Genomic DNA, 24,601 nt, shown 5'->3' with positions numbered 1-24,601 from the left:
GTTACGAAGAGTTCTTTCAGCTGAAGACTTAATCACCTCTTTCAATACCTTGTACCCTCCTGAAGATACATCAGGCGGCACAGTTAAAGAAAGGTAAAGATTCTGAAATGAACTGGCCCAATAAGAAGCACTCGTTTATTTCCATTTCACACCAGTTGGTTTCCAGGCCGACTACATCATGACCCTGATGGAACACGGGAGGTCCGACCAAAAGCATTTCTGAAAGAAGTCACTTTTGTGGCATGCCGTGATTTCCCACTATTTATTATAATCACTTATTATTTTTGCTGAACTGTACAATTTGTACCCAAAGTGAATCATACAGCCCTTTAAAAAGATAGAGCAACATCAAATGAAGCAAAATGAAAACACTCCAGGAAATAAAATTTACAAGGGAAAAATGGTAAACCTTTGTACAGAATAGTACTGCTGCAATCCAAAATCTGAAAATCATCTAATGTACAGCATATACATTTACTCTCAAAGGAATCTTCTTTTGAATCTTCCTGCATAGGATTCTGTACATTGCCATTTGTCTACATTTGGTTATTTTGTGCATTCAACATTAGTATGCTGCCTGGCCCTAAACACCTAAAATGCCACTTATATGCTAAAATTACATTCTCATGGCTGACTGTAATTTAACTGAAGTTAAACCTAACACTGTCTCTCAAAACAATCAAAATAGATAGCCAAATTACTCAAGTGAAATTACTGTAGACCTAAAAAAAAAAAAAAAAGAAAAAGAAAAAAAAAGTTGACTGCTCCCTAAGTTATCTCCTCCTAGCGTCGTAACCATGAGCGCCATGGCAGGTCCATGGTGGTCAGTCTGAGCCGCAGCCTGCCAGGTCTCCCTCCGGCCTGGTGAGGCTTCTTCTACCTGCACATCAAACTCACAAGTGTCCCATCACATTTCTTCAAGGTACTTTATCCGTTGCAGTGCTCTATTGGACCTTCACAAGGTCATTTACTCATCATTATGTGTGTTGCTTCAACAGCCTTTCAATCATTTCAGTCATTCCCATTGACAAGTCCTTTTCAAAACACCCGTTAGAAAGCCAGCACAGTCCAGGGCCTGCAAAGACAAAACTCGGCTGGCCACAGAACTCGTCACCAGTGTCCAGAGGCAAGAGAGCCTTTTCTCATCCATCCACCCACCCACCCACCCACCCACCCACCCATCCATCCATCCATCCATCCATCCATCCATCCATCCATCCATCCACCCACCCACCCACCCACCCACCCACCCACCCATCCATCCACCCACCCACCCATCCATCCACCCACCCATCCATCCATCCACCCATCCATCCACCCACCCACCCACCCATCCATCCATCCATCGCTACTGGGTGGCACGTAGCTCCTCTCCCACATGCCGGCGCCTGTGGGCGGGAGGGCTCTGCAGCCAAGGGGGCTGCCGGGTGTTGAGTTGGTCGGTCGGTGGCGTGTGGGGCCCTCAGTACGAGATGATGCTGGAGGAGGCGGGTCCTGAGCCTCCGGCGCCCATCTGTAGGCTGCCGGAGGAGCTGGCTCTCCTCATGTGAGGCAGCAGGTACGCGTCGCTTCCCAGCTGGTGGACATCAAACCGGTCCTCTTTCCTGTACGCCAGGCAGCGCCTTATAAAGTTCTGTGGGGGGGGTGGGTGGTGGCATTGTCAGAAGTCCAACAACTAAACATTACAGTAGGCAGGAACGCCTTCTAAGTCTACATCATTACCATTAGTCTTAACTGTGGAAGATATATCTTAGCGGCCTGTAATGTCAGGTGGTTTATCTGAATATCAGTCAATATCAAATCATCACTGACCTTTGCTTCATTACTGGCTACAGGCTTAACAGGGAACTGAACATCCGTAGCTTTGAGTATAGTGTTCTCCTGCAGAATATCCTGCTGCGACTGGTTATGGCCGAACGGCTGAAAAAGAAAGGAAAAAAAAAAACAGCTTTGAGTTCCCTCATTGGCTCAACGCAAGTCGATTGATTGATTGAAACCTTTATTTATACTCAGGTGAGCTCTGAGGTGAGGCCACCTCATTTGTAAAGCTGCTGAGTGTACAACAAAATAGAACAAAACGATGTACAGTGCACTTAGTTAAAAATAGTTACAGCATGAATCATAAAGAAATGAAATCAGGCATTTAAATTCCGTAAGGGAAGGAAGAACTTCCAACTTTAACTTGGACTGAATGTCATTCCAGGACTTTGGGGCTGCATAAGTAAATGCTGTCCTGTCAATTGCTGTACTAGTCCGTGGAACTTTAAGTGTGATCCAGTCACTTGAACGTGTTTGATGGGCTGGGGCATTCCTGTCCAATAGGGCAGCTCTATACGGTGACATCAACAGTGACGTTCCAGCACCCCTGCTTACCTTCCTTCCATACAAACACTGGAAGAAGATGACGCCCACGGACCAGACGTCCACCTTGTTAGAGATCTTTGGTGGTTCTTTACCCACCACAAAACACTCGGGGGGCAAGTACCTGGCCAGACAAAAACACAACAAACATTAACACAACCATTAACCAGGCACACAACACCACGGTCCTGGAATACATGTTGAACTACTTCTCACAGAACCTTAAATACTAGTAATCCCTCTGAGTGAGCCTGTTACTAGTCAAGAGGAGGGCGTCAAGTTTGGTTTACCAGTAGGTGCCCGCTCCCTGGGACGTCAGATCCATCCCGTCCACGCCGTAGTTGTCGTCATCCATGATTTTGGACAAACCAAAGTCTGTAATTTTGATTTCGCCACACGCTGTGCCATCCACAAGCAGGATGTTACCTTGAAATCAGACCAAAACCGATGAACACTGAGAACGAGCAAACATGCCATCAGGAATCCATAAGAGGGGTGTAATATGATACTAAGTACGCCCTCCAAAAGGTATTTGACTGTATAACTTCAGATTCAGATAGTTTATTGCCATGGTAGTTTACACATACTGGGAATTTGTTTAGGTCAATGGTGCATACACTGAAGGAGACAGCATTAGACTGAGTGCAGGACAGAGACAGCACTGTCCTATCCTGCACCCAGTCTAATGTTGTCGCCTTTAGTGCAGGACAGAGACAGCACTGTCCTATCCTGCACCGTCTAATGTTGTCTCCTTTAGTGTATAGACTGCCTAAGCGGAAGCAGGAAGAGAAAACCGCCATGGGACCTTAAATCAGAAAAACAGTAGTGAACAGTCTGAGAAAAATATATTTTTTAATCCCGATTGAATTGTGCCATGACCATCACATATGATGTTTGTCAATTTAAAGCACATTTTACTCATCTCGGTTAATTTGCGAGTTAGCCAATATTATTAGCTAGCTCACATTACACATTACTCGTTTAACACTCACCATGACCTAGCTCTTACAGAACTGACTAACTCTTCTTTCACATAGCTGCAGCTCTCAACATGGCCAGAAGAATAGTGATTTTCACCTCTTTTAATAGTTTTAAACTCATCCTGGAATAACTGCTTTATAGTATTACGACAAACTGTGACTTTCTTGACTTGCAAAATTATGTTTTAAATTGACGAACATCATGTGTATGGTCATGACACAATTCAAACAGGATCAAGAAATAATCTCTTTATCGACATTAACTACCGTACATTTTTTTTTTACGAAATAAGGTCCCATGGGACGGCTGTTCCTGCTTTCGCTTAGGCACTCTATGCACTTTAGTGGTTAATCATTCTAGTGATGTAAAATGTGGGTGTTCACCTGGCTTGAGGTCATAGTGGATGATGGGGGGCTTGATCTCGTTCAGGTATCGCAGCGCGTTCACAATCTGCATGACGATGGAGCGAGCCTCCTTTTCAGACATGAGCTTATTCTGCTTCAAGTAGAAATCCAGGTCGTTGCCTTCACAGTACTCCAGCACCGTACAGAACCTGCAGGACAAGGTCAAACAGCACTTAACACCGACTGATCACTAGTTTGTAATTCAACAATCAGAGTACAAATATAATCTGTAAACACCTTGATGTGGATGGTAAATAGACTGCACTTATATACATTAAAATGGCCTCTCATTCACCGATTCACACACACATTCACACACCAATGGTGGCAGCTGCCATGCAAGGTGCTAGCCTGCTCATTGGGAGCAATTTGGGGTTCAGTGTCTTGCCCAAGGACACTTCGACATGTGGACAGGAGGAGGAGCCGGGATTCGAACCGCCGACCCTACGATCGATTGGACGGCCTGCTCTACCTCCTGAGCCATGGCCGCCCCATGGTGGAAAGCTGTGGTGTTTCTGTGTGGCGTTCTATCGTCTGAACGGCGGCGGTGACTAACGTGTCTGTATCCAGCGAGAAGTAGTCGTAGAGCTTGACGATTCTGGGGTGGTCCAGCTGCTTGTGTATTCTGTACTCTCGACAGGCGTGCCTGGAGGAGAGGGAAGTTGGGTTACCACGGGCAACCGAGGGAAAAGACAGAGGGCGCAGGGCGGTGGCCGCTGATTGGCTGGATGAGCTGACAGTGTTCTCTTGGAGGGGAATCATAATGAGCCTTGAAACCAACAGCATCACAAGTAAATAACAGCAGCCGTGTGACGGATGAAACCACTGTTGACTGTGTGACATAAAACCACTTGGAGCAGTGAGAGGCAGAAGCACACTGCCCCAATGAACAGCTGAGTAAAATACCATGTTATCAATATAAACCTGCTAACAGCTGAGTAAAATACCATGTTATCAATATAAACCTGCTAACAGCTGAATAAAATGACATGTTATCAATATAAACCTGCTAACAGCTGAATAAAATGACATGTTATCAATATAATCCTGCTAACAGCTGAATAAAATACCATGTTATCAATATAAACCTGCTAACAGCTGAATAAAATGCCATGTTATCAATATAAACCTGATAAAAGGCTGTGCTATCAGATCAATATAAACCTGATAAAAGGCTGTGCTATCAGATCAATATAAACCTGATAAAAGGCTGTGCTATCAGATCAATACAAACCTGATAAAAGGCTGTGCTATCAGATCAATATAAACCTGATAAAAGGCTGTGCTATCAGATCAATATAAACCTGATAAAAGGCTGTGCTATCAGATCAATATAAACCTGATAAAAGGCTGTGCTATCAGATCAATATAAACCTGATAAAAGGCTGTGCTATCAGATCAATATAAACCTGATAAAAGGCTGTGCTATCAGATCAATATAAACCTGATAAAAGGCTGTGCTATCAGATCAATATAAAGCCAGAGCCGTACTTGTGGTAGTTCTCCTTCTTCTCCTCCCTCCAGTTCTTGTTGAGTTGGTGGATTTTCACAGCAGCATAACGTTGCTCAATCAAGTCGAATGCCTGTGACAGAGTGATACAACACCAGCTGACAACTCTGTTCAGCACAGCCTGGATGCAGCTCCGTAATGGAAAACTGATGACATGGAAATGAGAGGAACTTGCCTTGTAAACTTCACTAAAGCCTCCTCTTCCCAGGAGGTGTAGGAGCAGGTATCTCTCATTCAACGTTGGATGGTCTTTGAATCTGTGGACAGCAACAAACAGAACAGCAGGCTAAATGTCACTGGAACAACTAAACCAACCAACAACCCCCAGTGATGCTAAAAGTCTGGTGCCAGGTTTAGATACAGTATAAAGGCTGGATGTTTTAGAAGTCTGGTGCCAGGTTTAGATATAACGGCTGGATGTCTTAAAAGTCTGGTGCCAGGTTTATATAACTGCTGGATTTTTTAAAAGTCTGGTGCCAGGTTTATATAACTGCTGGATGTTTTAAAAGACTGGTGCCAGGTTTATATAACTGCTGGATGTTTTAGAACTTTCAATGATCCAAACAGGCAGTTACAAAACAGTCAAATGCTGTATCTGAAACAAGGTGATTCAAAAGTACTGTGACAAGTTAACTGTACAATAACCCAGATAGTCAACATGTGTGCGTCAGAGGGGTCCTGAAGTCAGCGAAGTGTGTGAGGGAACATGTGTGTAGAACAGGACCTGAACTCATTTGAGGTCTGATCAGAACTCACTGTGAGCTGTCCTCGTTATTTATCCTCTTCAGTTCCCGTATATGAAGGTTGCGCACTCTCTCCAGACGCTCCAGCTCCGCCTGGATCTCCGCCTCCTCCTATGAATGATTCAAACACACAGAAACACACCAGGAACATCAGAGAACTGAACACAGGGATATGTGGTGCTCATCAAAAGCCTGTCCTAGTCTGCCGTCGACTACTCCCATATTAAATATTAAATATTGACTTGGTAGCCAGTCTTGTTGAGGGCCCTCTCTGATGCTTATTCACCAGGAAAACAACCAATACTTCAAATAAACCACACTCCCTCCATGCTTAAAGCCAGCCTCACTCCATCTCTGGAGAAATCCACACTGAAGCATTACTAGTCTGTAAGTGGCTCTGTTTCAGGGAGCAGGAGCAGGATGTGCGTAATAACCCATATGTAGCGGACCTGAACAACCGTGACCTATCTGATAGAAAAGGTCAGCTGATGTTGTCCAGACCAGCCAGGGTGAGAATCCGCTGACTGACCTTTTTGAGATGCCCAAGTCGCAGTTTGAAGATCTCTTCTTGTTCGTGGTACTCAGCTAAAGTCAACCTTGGGGAGGAGATGGGGGGGGGGGGGGGGGCTACCATTATTTTACATTACTTGATCAACATAATACAACTGCAGCCATTTAACTAATTTAACTAATTTGAACCATACAACAAAAATGTGTACAAAAATTTGATTGATTTCAAGTCATGATGTCATGATACTGCTCAATGACATATCAACCAAAACTGGATGTTGATGTTTGCCTGGAGAGCTGGCTGCTGGTGTGTAGACCTTTCTTAATCCCACAGCCTCCATATCCGTCAAGTCTGACGTAGTCGGCTGGGAGAATTGCCGAAGTGTCCGTTGACTCCAATGTTGAAAGATTGCTATGAAAAATACCACTTCAAGTAACAAAATATTCAAAATAACAGGCAGAATACACTATTGGAATTACAAACTGTGAATGCAGTTGACGGCTGACTATAGCTCATTCACTTCCATGTAACGCAAAAACAACGGCAGTGAAAAACAAACTCGGAGTCTGGTAATGATGAGTTTGTAATTCCATTAGTGTATTCTGTAGGTTATTTTGATTATTTCAGTTCTTGAAGTGGTATTTTCATAGCAAACTTTTAACATTGGAGTCACTGATATGGCGGCTGCTGGATCAAAGCGAAGATGCTGTTGTTTGTGTGGAGGGCTGGCTGCTGGGGTACAGATCTGGCCTTGTGGGGAGCCTGGGGCTGGACTCACAGCTGAGGTAGGCTGGGCTTTAGGAAGGGGTCGTTCTCCGCTCCGTTCACAGCCTTGGTTTTGCGTTGCTTTGGCTCAGAGTTTGTCGTGGGTGCCTGGGAGCTGCTGGAGGTCGGGGGTTTCCTCTTGGCTAAGAGCTTCCTCTGACGCTCAATCTCCTCTCTCTGTTGGTTTATCCACTCCTGCTGTCTGTGAATATGAAAAAACAATTCAACACTATATAAAATCAATACCATAATATCCTGTGCGCTCTCTAGCCTGAATACTATATTAGAACAGAACAAAGCTGATAATATTTAAGTAAAACTATAAGCATAATCAAAAGCTGGCTGACAAAAACTGACTTGACGAGGTTTTGGAAGGCGAAGCCGTCGGTCCACTGCTCGGTGAAGGAGGCACCGTGGCGCACGGTGGTGAAGTGGCCCAGGCGGAGTCTGTCCTGCATGCTCTTCTCCCGACACGCCTGCTTCTCCTGGGTGCTCTGGGAAAACGGCAGCATCAGAATCGCATCAACCAACCGGCGTGTGCGCGCACACACAGAAAAAAAAAAAAAGTTAACAGTTCACAGGATATGAAGCGTGATTACCTTCTCTATGAGCAGCTTCTTACTCATGCTGATGCATTTATTTAAACGTTCTTTATATTTTTCAAGTAATTTCTGTTGTTCGTCTATCTGCCTCCTGAGGTCACAGTTTGCCTGTTGAGAGAAGAAAGCAGGTTAGCAGATTCTATTACAGTAGGCAATCCAATCAAAACATCAAGATCCTCCACTCAACGTCGGAAAAACACGATGGTATCGCTCCACGCTCTGGGACCGTGTCACACGTTGCTCACCCTAAGCAAGTCGTCTATTCTCCCTTCTTTCTTCTCCAGGTCCAGGTTCTTATTACTCTCCAGTGCGGCCAGTTTCAGCCCGGTAAGGTCAGTCTGCAAGGAACGCAGAACTTCCTTTAAAGACACATTCCCTACTCTTTAACGAGGTGAATACAGACTGATATGGTTGTAGCAGTCATCCTCACCTGGACACATTTGACTGCTGACTGCTTCGGGTGCATCACGTGGTCTCCGAAACACAGACTAGTCGGCGATGAGCTATTTTGCCTAATCTGGGGGAAAAAACAGGGGACAAAATTTCAGTGTGCAAAAAAAAATACATGCGAATGCGAGTACAGAACGTCATGTATTGCATCTTAAGGTTGAACATTGTGTTTAATGTGGAAAAGGCTTTGAATTCCACAGACTGGTAGTAGATGGAGTTAAATCACAGACTGGTAGTAGATGGAGTTAAATCACAGACTGGTAGTAGATGGAGAGTTAAATCACAGACTGGTAGTAGATGGAGTTAAATCACAGACTGGTAGTAGATGGAGTTAAATCACAGACTGGTAGTAGATGGAGAGTTAAATCACAGACTGGTAGTAGATGGAGTTAAATCACAGACTGGTAGTAGATGGAGTTAAATCACAGACTGGTAGTAGATGGAGTTAAATCACAGACTGGTAGTAGATGGAGTTAAATCACAGACTGGTAGTAGATGGAGAGTTAAATCACAGACTGGTAGTAGATGGAGAGTTAAATCACAGACTGGTAGTAGATGGAGAGTGGTCACTTACAAAGGAGCCCTGAGCGGAGAGGGAATGTGAGTTCTGTGGGGAGCGGAGGGCTGAAGGAAGACCTCTCACCGGACTGGACCCGTTCCCTCCCTGGAACTAGACACACAGACCACCAACGTGAGGCAAGGACCAGTGACATCAGCACCTGCTACTTTGCGACAACACAGGCAGTGGCTACCTTTACGTCACAGTGTGGTTTATTTCTGAGACAGGACTCTGTGTGAAATGGATCACATACTCTTCACAGCATATGGCCAACCCCTAAAACGTTTTTCCTCACTCCAAGAAGAATAACTTACATCAAAGTAATCACTAATCTTGGGTCCTCGTCCAATGGACTTTCCTATAACAGAGAGGGTACAATTATCATTGACTTAAATTTATGGTACATACAGAAATTATTATGCATCCAATCCAGTGCATACTAAGCACCAGCTTCAGTGGATCTGACCTTGGCTGCTCTCTGATTGGGTGATCTTACCTTGGCTGCTCTCTGATTGGGTATCAGGTTTCCTCTTCCTTCCTCTGGATGACTCAGAGTGTTTCTTCTCAGGGGTCTGTCAGAATCAAATCAAATCAAACTTTATTTATACAGCTCATTTCATACACAAAGGCAACACAATGTGCTTCGCAGAAAGAAAGGGAGAGAAGAGACACAGATACGCACATATTGTACTGATCCTACCCTTCGTTTTCCAGAGGGAAGCAAAACAACAGTTCACCCATTTCACACCACCAACAATTCATTTTCACAACCATAATCTCGTTAAGCCCATCCACCGAAATGACCTCTCTCCACAGAAGGATGTAGCCAAGATATGTTATTTGTTATGATAAACAAAATATGTTCTATTCTGTTACTGACAAAAACAACAAACAAAATTCTACTGCACGTCAGATCAGTATCAACCATGGATGGTTCATCCAAGTTGATCTGATTCCAGAAGATGCAGTGATTCTACAGCCTGGTATGAAGGCCATGCAACTCAAGCAGACAGATCAATGCTGTTTGTTGTCCAACAGCTGACATTGAAAGAGTAAGAGGGTGTTGAGAATCCCAACTCTAAAAGGGCTGCACAATATATCGTTTCAGCTTCGTCATGCCGATGCATGTGCAACTTGCATCGCAGGACGTGCCATTTCTTTTTATCAAGACGTGCGATATCAAGCAAGTCAAATTAACTCAAACACATCATGCTACAACTTTTTTGCTGCTTGATACAAAAGGAAAACTCACAGTTCTCATTTTCCATGACTAATCTACAAGAGAAGTCTGTCTGATGTCACACTTTACACGAGTGACACGCAGGTTCTGCATGCACAGCGAACAACCAGTCACAATCATTCTTCAGTCATCTGAAAATTCCAGATTTTTTTCGTATCGCAGATTTTTTTTTTTTTACAATGTCAGTTTTGTTCCAATATGGTACAGCCCTACCTACCGAATACGCAGGAGAGCTCCCCCTTTTCACATCTGAGCCCTGCAGAGAGAGAGAAAGAGCACATGACCAATCATGTTTAGAAGTAGCCTGTTTTGATACAGATGAACAGCAATGGAAAGCGTAATGCTTTTAGCAGTTTAAAGCCACGGGTTGTGAGAATCACCACACAATACAAACGCCGTAGGTAAGCTAACAAACACCAAGCCATGGCACCTGGACTGACAAGTGTTTTGTGACTACTTGGATTTCAAGCTAGACAACTTATAGACCATAAAGGTCCACAAGGTTTGCATATTCAGCAACAATGTAGCCTACATGTTCAACCTCCCTCATATCATGTGGGTGAAGGAGCTGTTAGACTTGAAAAGCTCAAATTCTCCCTCAAGGGTTCCCTTAACTCTTTTGAGAAGACTTGGAGATCTTTCCTAAATCATCCTTGCCCGATTGTGATGACTGAGCCTCCCTTTTTCTTTTCTTATCCTCTCTCTCTCTCTCTCTCTCTCTCTCTCTCTTTCTTTCCATTTTTTATTTGGTATTACTTACTTTCTGTCACGTCTTATTATATATCCATTTAGATGTTTGTGTATTCTGTATTGCTGACATTGTCATTGCTGTCATTAGTTTTACCTTTACCGATTCTATCGGCATAACCTCTACGTGTGTTATTGGGTGGGGTGGGGATATGGGACAAACATGGGAATAGAAAAATGGAAGATCTCTCTTTAGTTTGTACTCCGATGTGCTTCCAATAAAGAAAGTTATTAAAAACACAACAACAATGTCACCTATATAACAGCAGGTAGAGTAGTTACACCAATCAGATAAGAGGATTCACGCCCACCTCCCTCCCAAAGATCTATATCCTATATTAAAATTTACCAAAATGATAATCAAGAGGAATTCTATATTTGCACCACAAGTTTTTATGGGCCTCAAAACCAGGCCAGAGCCTTGTGCAGGCAGTGGGGGGGGGGGTTGATGCTGACAGGTGCTGGTCTGATTGAGTGTCACTACTGTGCATCATTAGGGAGTGGGCTGACGTATGGGGGGCATCTGTGCTCCTGACATCTGTGCACATTCAGCAGCTCAGAGGCAGGAGGCCAGAGAGTGAGAGAGAGAGAGCTCTGAGAGAGAGAGAGAGAGAGAGAGAGAGAGAGAGAGAGAGAGAGAGAGAGAGAGAGAGAGCAGTCTGCCAGGAAGGGCCTCCTGCTCCCTCTCCCCTCCTCCATCAGGCTGCCTCACACAGGCCAGCGTCGCTGACTTATTACCCCGGCCTGGGGGTGGAGCACACGGGAGGGAGGACAGGAGAGGAGTGCAGAACAGACACAATAACCCAGACAAGCCCAACGTTGCTAAAGTAGTCACAGCTCAACACACTCCTCCTCACTGCAGCTAGAGCAGCAGTCCGCCCCTGCTGGGCCTGGCTCTCTGGCGCCCCCAGCAGGACGGGCCGTGACCGGCCGCGCGGCCATTCTGAACTGACAGCGTTAGCCTCCCTTTGCACAGAGCTCTGCAGCCAGACACAAGAGAGGAGTGTCGCATCCAGGAGACTCAGGGGGGATGATGATGATGATGGTGCCCATGATCCGGCCATCCTAGCAGGACCCATCACAGACGTCATTAGCTGCCGTCGTACACAGAGCTTCCACACTCTCTCATCCCCTCTCGACCAGAGCGCCATCTTAGCTTCCGTCTGACATTGTTGTCAGTGAGGGGGATGAGAGCCCGATCTCTCCCTCTGCTAGGGCTGACCCAAACAAGGGATGCAATGTCTAAGAGACTAAATCAACACACACACACACACGAGACGCATACCTCCGACTCCTTGTCACTCGAGGATCCCAGGCTTCCGAAACTGTGATTTGAACATTCATTATTTGTCAAGCCCTGAAATAAAACAAAACAAAAGCTCGTCAGACCACTGAGTCGGCAGGATCCCCTCGACCTGTGCCAGACAGGAGGCCGGCCTTCGTAGAGCTGCTAGTATGAATTAAAAAGTGTGTGTGTGTGTGTGGGAGGGGGGGGGTAGACTGAGGCACCTTGGTCCCCCCGCTGGTGCTGCCAGTGCTGCCCCCGGTGCTACCGCTCACCCCGCCCATGAAGCGCGCCTCCAGCAGCTCCTGCCGGCGGGGGTCCAGGCTGTGCAGCTCCTCCATGGTGCCTGAGGACCAGGGGGACAGACCACACGTCACAACGCGTCACAGCAGGAACAGCCAACACCTGGACACCAGAGGGGTGACCATATTATATCACCATACTTGTACCATACGATACACGATATTGGGTTCACGTTATCGATACGATGTGATATTATAACAATATTTTTAAGATAACTTGAATGAAGAATATATGACTGGAATAGTTTTTCTCCAGAAAAACACAAAATGCTAAAATATGCTGTTATTTGCCTTATAGTTCCATTTTGTAATGTCTCTATAGCGCTTTTCTGGGTACCCAAAGTCACTTGTATAGGCAGAAGTAAAAAAATAAAATGAATAAAAAATAAATATACATATATAATAAATCATACGTATATCGCAATATCTTGTGGCATTATATCTCATCACACCCCTACTAAATACAGGTATCGCTGCAGGGAGATATTCAGATGGAAGACAGAATTAGGTGTACGCCGGCCAATCTCCACAGGTCTACATAGACCACACCATCTGAAGGCCTACACACCATCAAAGGCGTTTCAGGCTACTAATCAGCAAGAGATCGGTTAGATTTGGTAATTCAACAAACAGTCTCCTCCTGGTTGTGATGAATCCTAACGTGGCCAACTAACTCACCTTGGAAGTAGTTCCAGGAGAGGGGAACCTACAGTACGTAAATGGATGGACTGCCCTAATATAGCACTTTTATCCAAAGCACTTTGCAATGGCCTCTCATTCACCCATTCACACACCAATGGCGGCAGCTGCCATGCAAGATCATTGGGAGTAATTTGGGGTTCAGTGTCTTGCCCCAAGGACACTTCGACATGTGGGCAGGAAGAGCTGGGATTCGAACTGCTGACCCTACGATCATTGGATGACCCGCTCTACCTCCTGAGCCACAGCCGCCATGTCAGGTCATCCTCAAGGCTGGACATCGTCTGTTCACTCAAGGCATTATCAGATCTTAGGCTATATATCACAGAACCACTTAGCTCCAATTAAAATAAAGAGGAGAGAGGATTGTTCACATCACACAAAGGGACAGCCATCAGTAATTTACTTTGTAAGAAAATGTTTAATAAAACTGAATGTGGTTAGTTAAAGTCAGAACAGACAGAGAAGTTATTCACCAAATTGTTTTCCTCATCAAGAGGACTACTTCCTGAACACTAACAAACCTGAACAATAACATACCTGGACACTAACATACCTTACAAAATCCCAATTCTGTGTATAACCACATTCTAATGACTTCATGAACACTAACATAACTTACATACACACCACTGGGGTTATCACCACACATTCTAATGGCTTCCAGCATGTACAGCCTCTTTGAGGAGTAGGCTACTTCATTACACGTTTAATCACACAGCTGTGTTATTGTAGGACACCGTAAAAAAACAAAACAACAATGTTCCTACTGGGACACATTCTCTTCTCTCCCTCAAGCCTATGGGAGAACTCCCCGGATGACAGTCTCAGAGACCGTGGGGGCCTAATGACACAGCCCTGCTCCACTGACGGCTCCATTTTGGATATACAAAGGGCCGGGCGGTCTCACAGCACCTGTTCAGGATCGTGTCTTCCCAAACGCTTCCGCTGTCAGATTCTAACCACAGATCAATTGCCCATGAGACACCGTACCCTGGAGCGGGCAAGAACATAGGCGGCTTACTTCTGTAGCTGTACCTGTACACGGCCTAAACATAAAACATGAACCTAGCAATACAAATTAGCCTACTCCAAACAAAACATACACTGCTGGTAATGCAGTGTCTGATCAGCTCTGATTACCGTGTGAAAAGACCTGCTCATTCATGAATGTTCCCAATGGTGGATCACTTCGGAATGTATACATTATTCTGTGACCTCTTTAACCATCTTCAGACAGGCAGGATGCTGGAGCCCCGTGTAGCCAATAGCCATCTCACTACCTGAATACATAATGAGCCTAAGGAAAAAAACAACACCCCCCGGGAGACAAAGGATCAGGTAGTACAGCCAACAGCTTCCAGCGCTCAAGATGGATGCCATGATGCCACAGGCTCATCTTTTGAGTAGAGCTGACAAACGTGGTGTTCTGGGGCTGCATGTAAACTTGCCTAATTCCCTTCGAGAGAGAGACAGCCTGCGGCAAGCCGACATAGAATTAACTCCTCTCTCTGAGTTAAGTGTGGATACATAGCTCCAATATATTAGTGCAATTACTCTATTCAACATCATTCTCAAGAAATTGCTAGTCAAAGTATTTTTGCAATAAAAAAAAACATACAAGAAAGAGTTGGAATCCAAAAACCACAATTCATCATCTACTGAAGATAACAGACAAGTGAGAGTAACATGATATAGGGTGCTGCTGTAATGTTATGGCTTGCCAGTAGATATTTCAGTGTGACATGAACCTAACTTGAGAAATGTCATGTCACAACTCAAAAGCATTATGCAGGAGAGTAAATATCCAAACGTGTGTGGGATTATTAGATGCTGAATATAACCATGTTTGCAAACAAATGTCATGGGGGGGGGGGGGGTTCTGATGTATTGCTGAATCACTATTCCTTCATTCCTGCCATAACCAATCTCAAAGGAACCTGAAGGCTCAGCTCTTTGATCAAAACAATATTCAACCATTATTCTAAAACTCAGGTAGCTACTACTGTAGCTTTCCTATTTGAAACACAGGAAAAGCAGGGGGGGAGTTTGCTCCCTCATTGCTGGTAGGGAGGAATTCTGCATACATTTGATTTCAAAGCACTCCCAGCCACCAAATTCAAGCCCCTGCACAAGCAAGTGGTTGAACCCTTAGAATGCTGTGGATGTCATTTTAGCTCCATGCTGTTCAGCATAGTGTGTCCACCTGTTTATGACAGACACTCAGAAAGCCATTAAAATTCCTCTTATGAGGCTGCTGATTTTGATTTTTAAACCAGCAGTGCAATTTTTTTTTTTTAAATAGTTAAGTGATTCCAACATTATCTTAACTTTTAATATGGTTATGAATATGTATATAGTCAGAGAAAACTGCTTACCGAATGCATCTCATTTCAAGATGCAACAACACTGAAGACCTACTAGTACTGGTAGTCAAGTCAGTAGGCCTACTACTAAATGCAGCACTGAGATTTCAACCCACTACTATGCAGCACTGATTTTTAAATTGCCTACATGACAAAGTGATCCATTCTTCAATACAATGGTCTGAGCTACTGAGCAGCCATAAGGAAACCTATATAAATCACAGTATATTGACAATCAGTCTGAAGCTAGCAAACCTTTCTGTTACTTACAAACATCAACAAAGACCCACAGGACATGGTTATGTATAGTTTTGACATGGTTATGTATAGTTTTGAATGCATGTTTGTGCTGACCCGTGAAACCAATATGGATTTAAAGAAAGGTGCCTTTTTTTTTTACAGTGCTGTAAGCTTTCATGGGGAATAATATCTGCCCATAATGACTCCAATCATTGACTCCATTGAATACAACCGTGAGCTATAACATTCAATGTGTCCAAAGGTTATCATGGTTTATAATCTGCCGACAACCTCCTATTTCAATTCTTCAAAATCTGAATTACACAGGGGGAACATGGTGATGGTTGATAGGGATGCCATCCCGACTGAGTTCCAAAACAAGGCAACTAACGTTAGCTAGCTAGCCATCTCTCGTTATTAACGTTAGTGCTAGCTATCTAGCCTTTATAACTAGCTACCTGTAAACATTTGAGCAAATATATCACGAATTTATGCCATCTTGTACAATCTTATTTGCTAGATAACGTTAGTCACATAGGTCCTCCGTGATAGACCCGACCCTGTTCTAAACACACATCCTAGCTAGCTTAGTGCTGGTGCTAACGCGCTATGGTGCTGGAAAATTTACAGAAGATATAACTAGCTAGCTAGCTAGCTGCTGGCTAGCCAACACCACCGCATCACATCATCGTTAGCCAGCTAGCTACTAGTGACACTAGCTAGTAGTGCTACCTTAGAGTAGTCAGTCGCTCACTGCTGTCAAACTAAACTGTCCAACTAGCTGGCGAGACAATAGTTGTTGCCAGACTAGCTACATCATGATTTCTTGTTTGCAAACCTCATGTAGCTAGCTACATCCATCTCGCCAGCTAGTTCCTACATGGCTATCTCTATCTCCTTGCACAGCTAGCTAGCGGGCTAGTAACTAGCTAGCTACCTAGCTAGTCCTAGCCAGCTAGCCTGCTGCTACACAGGCACTGCTGCTGGCTGGTTTGCAAGCTGTCCACCATGGATTCACTAGTGTCTGGTCGAACTCAGTTACAATTTCATTGCCAGACGATTCTTTTCATAAACAACTCTCAACTAACACAGATGTGGGGAAAAGGACTTATGCGTCCGATATTATTTCACAGTACCTTCCTGAGCCTTCACCACAGCCGTGATATGTTGCTGAGAAAGCAGCCCCTGCGCTGGGGACGTGGAGAGCTGGGACCAAGATGGCTTCCCCTCCAAACTTCCACTGATACTTTGGACACTCATCAAGCTACTTTTTGAATTGATACGGCAAACATAAGACTGTCGGTTATGTATGAGTGGCAGTGAAATCCTGAGATCGTTTAAATAAATAAAAATATTCAACATAAACAAAGCCCAAAGCCGCAATCAGTGACCAGGCAAATGTAATTTAACTAACATTGTTGGTTGACACAAACCTCACACCTCTGCGCAGTGCGTCTTCAAGTGCCCTGTGTTGTATGGGAGTTAACCTGAACATGCACGTCATACATCGTGCGCAAAATGTACAAATATTATCGCGAGGTTCATGGCATGCACCCCCTGTAGGTGCCCTGGCACTGACCCAGATAATCACCGTTTTTCTCACATCAGTGCTCTTGCAATACACTGTGCAGCAAGAGAGTGCATGCTATAGCTTTAAAGCTAGCCTATAATAAGTTCCAGTAATAGCTCTATTAATGCCATAACTAATATGCCTACTAATCAGTTCCAATTTTCTATTATTGCCTTGGGAACATTAAAGACACTGTAGGTGTAAATTGAATGCACGGGGAAAATCTCATTTAAAAAGTATCCAAAACCTTTATTTCACTTCTGAACCAACAAACAGACAATCAACTCACCCTGTGGCTTCCCAGGGATAGGAGAGGGAGCGCGTGGGTAGCGGGTCACAGTCGCAGGCAAACGGGTCTATTGTGTGTTTGTGTGTGTGTGTGTGTGTGTGTGTGTGTGTGTGTGTGTGTGTGTGTGTGTGTGAGAGAGAGAGAGAGAGAGAGAGAGAGAGAGAGAGAGAGAGAGAGAGAGGGAGAGAGAGAGAGAGAGAGAGAGAGAAAGAGAGAGACAGGCAGATCATTAGAGATATCCGACCCATGCACAGGGGATGTTTGCTTATAAGTCATTTGTGGACATTTCTTCGACCTTTATTTATGCAGGTTTTCTAGCTTGTCAACTTGTCACCACTCCTACCCCCTGTACAGTTTTTAAGCTATACAGACATATTATATCTCAAAATCCGGTTCCCAGGATTCCTATGGTATATATAAGCTGTGACATTGATGCCAATACTTTTTGAGATAGAGCTGTCTGAAGCCGGCCATGCTTTCCTCATGCCTGCCCTCTAGTGCTGATGTGCAATGGTATTGATGACTCCTGATTGGTCTAAATCTCATGCTATGAACGGGCACACACACGGACGGATACACAGATGGACACATGTCACACATAGGACCGCTGCACCGCTTAAAAACCTAATAATTACCTAATCATTGGTTCCTCTGTAACTACTTTATTAGTCCTCATTAGTAACTAGACATTAACTAATCATTAGTTCCTATGTAACTACTATAGTAGTCCCCAGTCTGTTCCCTAGTAACCCACCATGATCTATTATATAGTGATAGATTGCGAGTTAATCACTACCTACCCATTGCTTCCTCAGTAACTACTATAGCAGTCCCCATAAGTAACTACTCATTAACTAAGCTCAGAGTTAATCACTAACTAATCATTAACTAATTATTGGTTCAACAGTAGTTACTCATTAACTACTGTAGTAGTTACTAAGTAACTACAAATTTTGTGTACCTTATTGTAAAGTGTTGCCATGAATTTATTATTTAAAAATGTTGACAATGTCCAAAACAAATATTGTATTTATCTTAGATGTCAGATGTCTGAGGTTTGTTTCCCATCTCCAACAAGGCTTGTGAGCCAATAGTATTAGAACGTTGGTACCATGCGGTATCTCTGTGTTGGGAGCGATAAGGTTGTTACGGCTCCATGGTCCTTGCCTTGACAACGCCCTCCTCCAGCTCACCTGTGCACCCTAGACGCTCCGTGCATAACTCCACCCCAAGCTTCCCAGCACCTCGGGGCCGGTGGAGGTGCCCAAGGTGACTGGTGAATGAGCTTATGGCACAGCGGTGCACACCTCAATCAATCAATCAATCAATCAATCAATCAATCAATCAATCAATCAATCAATCAATCAATCAATCAATCAATCAATCAATCAATCAATCAATCAATCAATCAATAAATCAACTCACTGCCTACAAGAAGCTAGTCGACCCTCCAGTCTTCGCCAGACCTTCCCATAGTGTTCCTGTGACCAGGTGAGCAGAGCCGTCGCTTGCCTGCCTGCCAATCCTTCTGGACTAATTCTTGGATTTCTAGACCCCTTTCCTGGATTCTCGACTACAAAACTGGATTATGGATAATGAACTTTGTTTGCTGATCGATCAACCTCCCTTTCAACTTTGACTACAATATTTGGATTACAGATTGGATTGTTTGCTTGTTTGTTTTTCCATATCAAAAGCCCAGTGGGCATTTTCACTTTTCTCCTGCCTCAAGTCATGCATTTGGGTTCATAAGCAACTGAGCCATAACACATAATACTGTACTATTGGCTCTTTTTTATTTATATCTGTAGCACATTTGAAGGGGTAGTGTGCTATTTTGGACACTTAGCCCTATTTCTGATATGTCTAAAATCATTCTGAAACATAGAGATCATAATTTCATTGATCGCTCAAATATTGAGCTAGATGGAGATTTTGATACATTTCACAGTACAGCTTTTTGAGACCGGTAAGATTACACACTGAGCTTCCTGATAGTTTCTCTTGAGTTTTTGAACGTGCCCTGGCCACTTCCATTGTAAAGAAATTTGAGTCAGACGAAAATCTCAATCTAACTCAATATATGAGCAATCAATGAAATTATGGTCTATATGTTTCAGATTGATGTTAGACATCAGAAATAGGGCTTAATGTCCAAAATAGCATTAAAAATGTAATTAGACCCAGACTGAACGCTGACCAACTGAAAAAATCAGAAGGGGAAAGAAACTATAAGCACAGATTTTTCCATCTCTACACAGGGAAACTGTGTATGAAAGGGGATTGATCATTGTGAAACGTATAACAAAGGGGGTGTGACATGATAAAAAGTGAAAGGGGTGGGGACAAAGCATTGTTAAACCTAACGTAAGCTAGCTAGCTAAATGTTGGCCAGGTCGTAAGTATGCGTGGGATGGATCAGGTACCAAGTTTGTGCAGGTGGTGTGGCCGTGCAAGATGGCGGACCAGTCGCCCATGTGCAGAACGATCGGACAGCCGGTAGCCTGGTATCGATCGTGTACTGACACCGCACAGTGCAACCAATGTAAACTATGTCAGACTGCATTTAGACAACAGTATCCGACAAATGTGTAATTGGACAATAGAACAGCATACTGACAGTATCACCACCAAGATCAAAGGACCTTTGGAAATAGGAGCAACTGGGACACATTTGATAATTAGCCAAATAAATAACATTTATATGACTTTTGTTCAACCTTTGTCCAGTCATATTCTCTTTCACAATAAAAATCGGGTTGGCAGGAGGCAAATAATTGTGTACCTAAAACAAGTCTGTACAAAACTTAGTCTACAATACAATGAATGACCATTCAAGGAATTCCTGTACTATTGTAACAGTATACAAAGCTTACCACAATGAACACAATGAGAAGAATTCACATACCAGAATGACATTTTTAAGCAGTGCAGTAGCTTCATATACATGACATGTCTGTCTGTGTGTGTCCATTCATGGCATGAGATTTAGACCAATCAGGAGTCACTGTTGCACACCAGCACTAGAGGGCAGGCATGAGGAAAGCATGACCATCTTTACACAGCTCTATCTCAAGAATTATTAATGTCACAGCTTCGATATTTACACCGTAGGAATCCTGGGAACCAGACGAACATTTCGGTATATAATAAGTCAATGTAGCTCAAAAACTGTAGGAGTTAGAAAATAGGTATGAATTCAAAATTAGCAGCTCAAGTCATTCATTTCAGTGGTGAACATGGCTGTCAAACAGTTGGTCAAAACTATAAATTGCACGGCATATATAAATTGCACAGCATAAATAACATAGAAATGATGCTCGGTGAATACAGACCTCCGCCCATGAATGCATTTCGTGGCTCTGTGTGTGCGCATGTGTGTGCGAGCAGGACATGTTTGATGTTGTTACATTTGTTAGGTTGAGAGACTCACCAGTCCAAACTCCATGTCTCTGTGATCTTCCCATCTCTAGATATGCCCATTTCACTTCCCCCAATTGACAATGAATGCAGGGATTTTTTCACTCCTAAAACAGAGTCTGTCTAATGAAACAAATAGACTATCCAATGAAAAAGTTTGCTTAATCATGATGATACTGTGGTCTAAATGTGCATGTCATGATGCTGAAGATGGTTACAGAAACATCCAAAACTCACAGTTGTTAATTTTAATCTGTTCTCCTCAATAAAAAGTGTTAAAATGCATTTAGTCAGTTCTACCTCATTTTTGTTGGCACCACTGGATTCTTTGACCCTGGAAACATAGGTTTAGTATCAATGTTCCAGCTTATTTAGAAGCTGGAACGTTAGCTGTGTTCGGAATCGCTCCCTATTCACTATATAGTGCACTATATAGGGCGTCAGCCATTTTGTTTGTAGTGTCCGAATTCTCCACAGAATTTTCGTTCCCTATATAGTCCACTATTTATTACCCACAATTCACCTTGATTTGCAGGGAACAGTGCATGTACCCTACATTTTCTCCGTTCCCTAGGTAGTTCACTATAGGGAATATGGAGTGAGGGAACGAGGGAGCGATTCCGAACACAGCTATAGATATTACAAAACCTTAATTTTACGGCGGACATTTTGTAAATTCGAAAGATGACTGCCGGGCAAATGGGAACATTGATTTTCTGATTCCTTATACAATACCCTTTCCAAAAATGTATAGTTTTGCAAATCCCCCCAAAAATCCAACAAAACTATATAGTGAGCCTGACTATAGCCGACATGGGCCTCAACGCATAATACCTCTGGTAATAAGTTTGAACTCATCTGTTGAAGAAAAGTTGGCCTAATCTTGAATCAGTTTGTCACTAATGTATAGTCTCAAGACTCAACATACTCATTCAGTTTCAATAAAATTTTGTTTCAATCTAAGTGGCAAGTCACCCTCTTACAGTATATATATTTACTTTCAAACCAAACAAAGGGAAAATAGCTACTAAAGACTCATATACTGTATGAGTAAAAAGTAACTCCCAATCACATAATAATCTGATACAAAACAAAACTACTAAAATACCACAAGCTATGCAGAAAAGCATGTGACAAACCTATGACTTATATGAACTTTGGACTCCGCCATTTTCCCTGCACAAACATAAGTTGAAGACTTCAATTGGCATTGATGTAGTCTAGTCACACAATCTATTCATCTGATTCTGTCCCCTAACCAATACATACAATACACCAGCGTATACATACACACCCCTCTCATTCTTCCAGTTGTCGTAGAGATAAAGTTGAGATAGAAACAAGACTTGTTTGTTTTTGGAAATTGATACACAGAAATGGCAGTGCTACTCTTTTACCTTCACAGGCCTTGTCCTCCATTTTAATCCATCACCGTTCTTCACTGTTTGAAGAACAAACTGAACACAAATCTCTAACTTGACTCAGCTTGGTAGTTTATGTTCATCTATAAAAGACAATATGTTGCAGACTTTAACCTTTACACTTCATAGATCAATTACTGTATATGACCCCTCACTTTCAGGCAAATTTGTGTACTGCCTGTCTTCCAGCTACACCTACTGTACTCTACTGTATGCTTAAAGGGATTCTGAATAATATAATTCTGGAATTTTTGAACTGGGTCCTCATTTTCGACTTACCTATGGTGTTCTTAACTGATGGATATCATTTTCAGTTAATTCCATGCTGTAGATAGCTTTGGGTCGTTCCAATTTCCACTGGTGGCTAATGCTAGTGCAACACAATGAAGTCACGTTAGCCTGTCCAAAAAACACCCCCAAACACCCAAAGCGCACCCAAAAACAAATTAAATATGAGCAAAGTCTCTCTGAGATTCTTCTGTCTATTTACCATCAGTTTTGAATTCAAAACTATCGTGTTATCTGTTCTGGTTTGGGGACCTATATTTCTGTTGCTCGTGCTCGCACTTTGTTGACATTGACAAGCGCTGGCTCCAGGCTGGGTCTAGATGGATCTAACTGAGTGTTCCACCGGCCAACTCACAGACAGAAATATAAATTCCACAAAGCAGAACGGATTACACGATATGAATGGATGAATGAATGAATGAATTCAAAATGGATGGTAAATAGACACAAAAGAATCCCCAAGAGACTTTTGGGTGCGCTTTAGGTGTTTTTTTGGACAGGCTAACATGACTTCATTGTGTTGCACTAGCATTAGTATCATAGGTAAGTCGAAAATGAGGCCCTATTTCAAAAATTCCAGAATATCCATTTAACATCAACAGAGTTAACAGTGATGACATTTGTGTATATTTACTTCCGCCCCAGCACCAGCGCAAGGTGAGAGGTAATGCTTTTGTTGGTGTGCTTGTTTGTTTGTTCGTCTGTTAGCAGGTTTACGCTACAACTACCAGACTGATTGTGTGTGGTGACGCACCAAAGACAGCAAATGTCTGGTTGTCCCTCCGTTCCTCCGTCGGGTTGTTGACCTGCAGTTCTATGTTGCTACCACAAGAGACAGTGTTTTTTTGTGCATGGCTGTAAGCCAGCGCACCTACCACAAGAGGCAGTGTTTTTTTTGTGCATGGCTGTAAGCATGCAAGTAGAGTAGCGGTGAAAGCATAGGACTCCCACCCGGGAGAGGGGGGTTCAAGGCCCCAGTGGGGATGACTTTATGGGACTATACCCCAAACGTCCACATTTTCATCCTTTCACTCCAATCTTTTTATCCCTTACCTTTTTTCAGAAACAGAAATTGAACCAATTGCAGCAAAATAACGTTACAGGAATCATCAATGTAACTGCTTTAGCCACTGACCGCTACCATTAATGTTATGGAAGCTGCTGCTAGTTGTTATGAGCTCATGAGCTAACTGATATCCTGCTCTTATTGTTCTGGATTAGAATTGGAAGCATTGGAACTGATGTGTCCAGGCGACAAGACCTACCTTAATTTATCAGACATTATTTCATGACATTTCAATTCACAGCTATTTCAGTGGTGTGACCAAGCCCGATTTAATGCACGGGCTTACCGGGGCTTGAGCCCCGGGGCCCGACGGCGTAAAGGGCCCCACAGCCCACTAGGGGCGTCCTGCGTTCCTTGGAGCGGACTCGAAGTGGCTCAAGTTCAAAGCTCCGCTAATATAAGCGCGATTCGATTGCCGATTTGATTGGCTCTGTGACTGGAGTATTTACATACCGTGATTTGATTGGCTCTGTGACTGGAGTATTTACATACCGTGATTTGATTAGCTGGTGATTTGACTGGCTGCTTGAGTGAAGTTTTGTGAGCGACTTCGACTTGAGAGACAACATAATATAGCCAAAGATGTCAATGGAAACTCAAAGAAAAGTGAAAGTGGGTCGACTAAACGTAAAAAAACAAAGAGATAAATTAGAAATGGAAACACATTTACTGACAAAAATCCCAAAGTTAACGGGGTATTTCAAAGTAGCTGCAAGTGCTGGGCCTGAGGACGAGACCCTGCGTCAACATTGGCCGATGAGTCGCCGGCAGTTAGAGCCGAG

At 43.4% G+C, this 24,601-nt stretch overlaps 1 protein-coding gene across 6 annotated transcripts; it reads right to left on the bottom strand.

Moving 5' to 3' along the window:
• Positions 1 to 1,350: 1,350 nt before the first annotated feature.
• Positions 1,351 to 21,117, bottom strand: tlk1a (tousled-like kinase 1a; the record flags this gene model as incomplete). 6 transcript variants are annotated; one of them, XM_084442761.1, is made up of 23 exons in its annotated part: positions 1,351 to 1,633; positions 1,813 to 1,920; positions 2,374 to 2,485; positions 2,652 to 2,787; positions 3,726 to 3,895; positions 4,303 to 4,392; positions 5,238 to 5,329; positions 5,432 to 5,513; positions 6,013 to 6,110; positions 6,529 to 6,595; positions 7,289 to 7,477; positions 7,633 to 7,769; positions 7,875 to 7,985; positions 8,123 to 8,215; positions 8,308 to 8,394; positions 8,902 to 8,997; positions 9,201 to 9,244; positions 9,383 to 9,458; positions 10,344 to 10,382; positions 12,159 to 12,230; positions 12,383 to 12,504; positions 17,625 to 17,691; positions 21,058 to 21,117. In XM_084442761.1, 23 exons carry the CDS (start codon positions 21,070 to 21,072, stop codon positions 1,463 to 1,465), a joined length of 2,274 nt encoding a protein of 757 aa, XP_084298887.1. In that variant the 3' UTR covers positions 1,351 to 1,462. The 6 variants fall into 6 exon arrangements, with proteins under 6 accessions (XP_084298887.1, XP_084298889.1, XP_084298890.1 ...); XM_084442763.1 differs by lacking the exons at positions 17,625 to 17,691; positions 21,058 to 21,117 and adding an exon at positions 17,199 to 17,227; XM_084442764.1 differs by lacking the exons at positions 17,625 to 17,691; positions 21,058 to 21,117 and adding an exon at positions 17,199 to 17,215 and having other exon boundaries at positions 12,434 to 12,504.
• Positions 21,118 to 24,601: the final 3,484 nt, after the last annotated feature.

The sequence above is a fragment of the Borostomias antarcticus genome (genome assembly GCF_949987555.1).
Source record: "Borostomias antarcticus genome assembly, chromosome: 9".
Lineage (NCBI taxonomy): Eukaryota > Metazoa > Chordata > Actinopteri > Stomiiformes > Stomiidae > Borostomias > Borostomias antarcticus.
The sequence above is the reverse complement of the archived record's forward strand: the minus strand, read 5'-3'. Positions and strand labels throughout refer to the sequence as shown.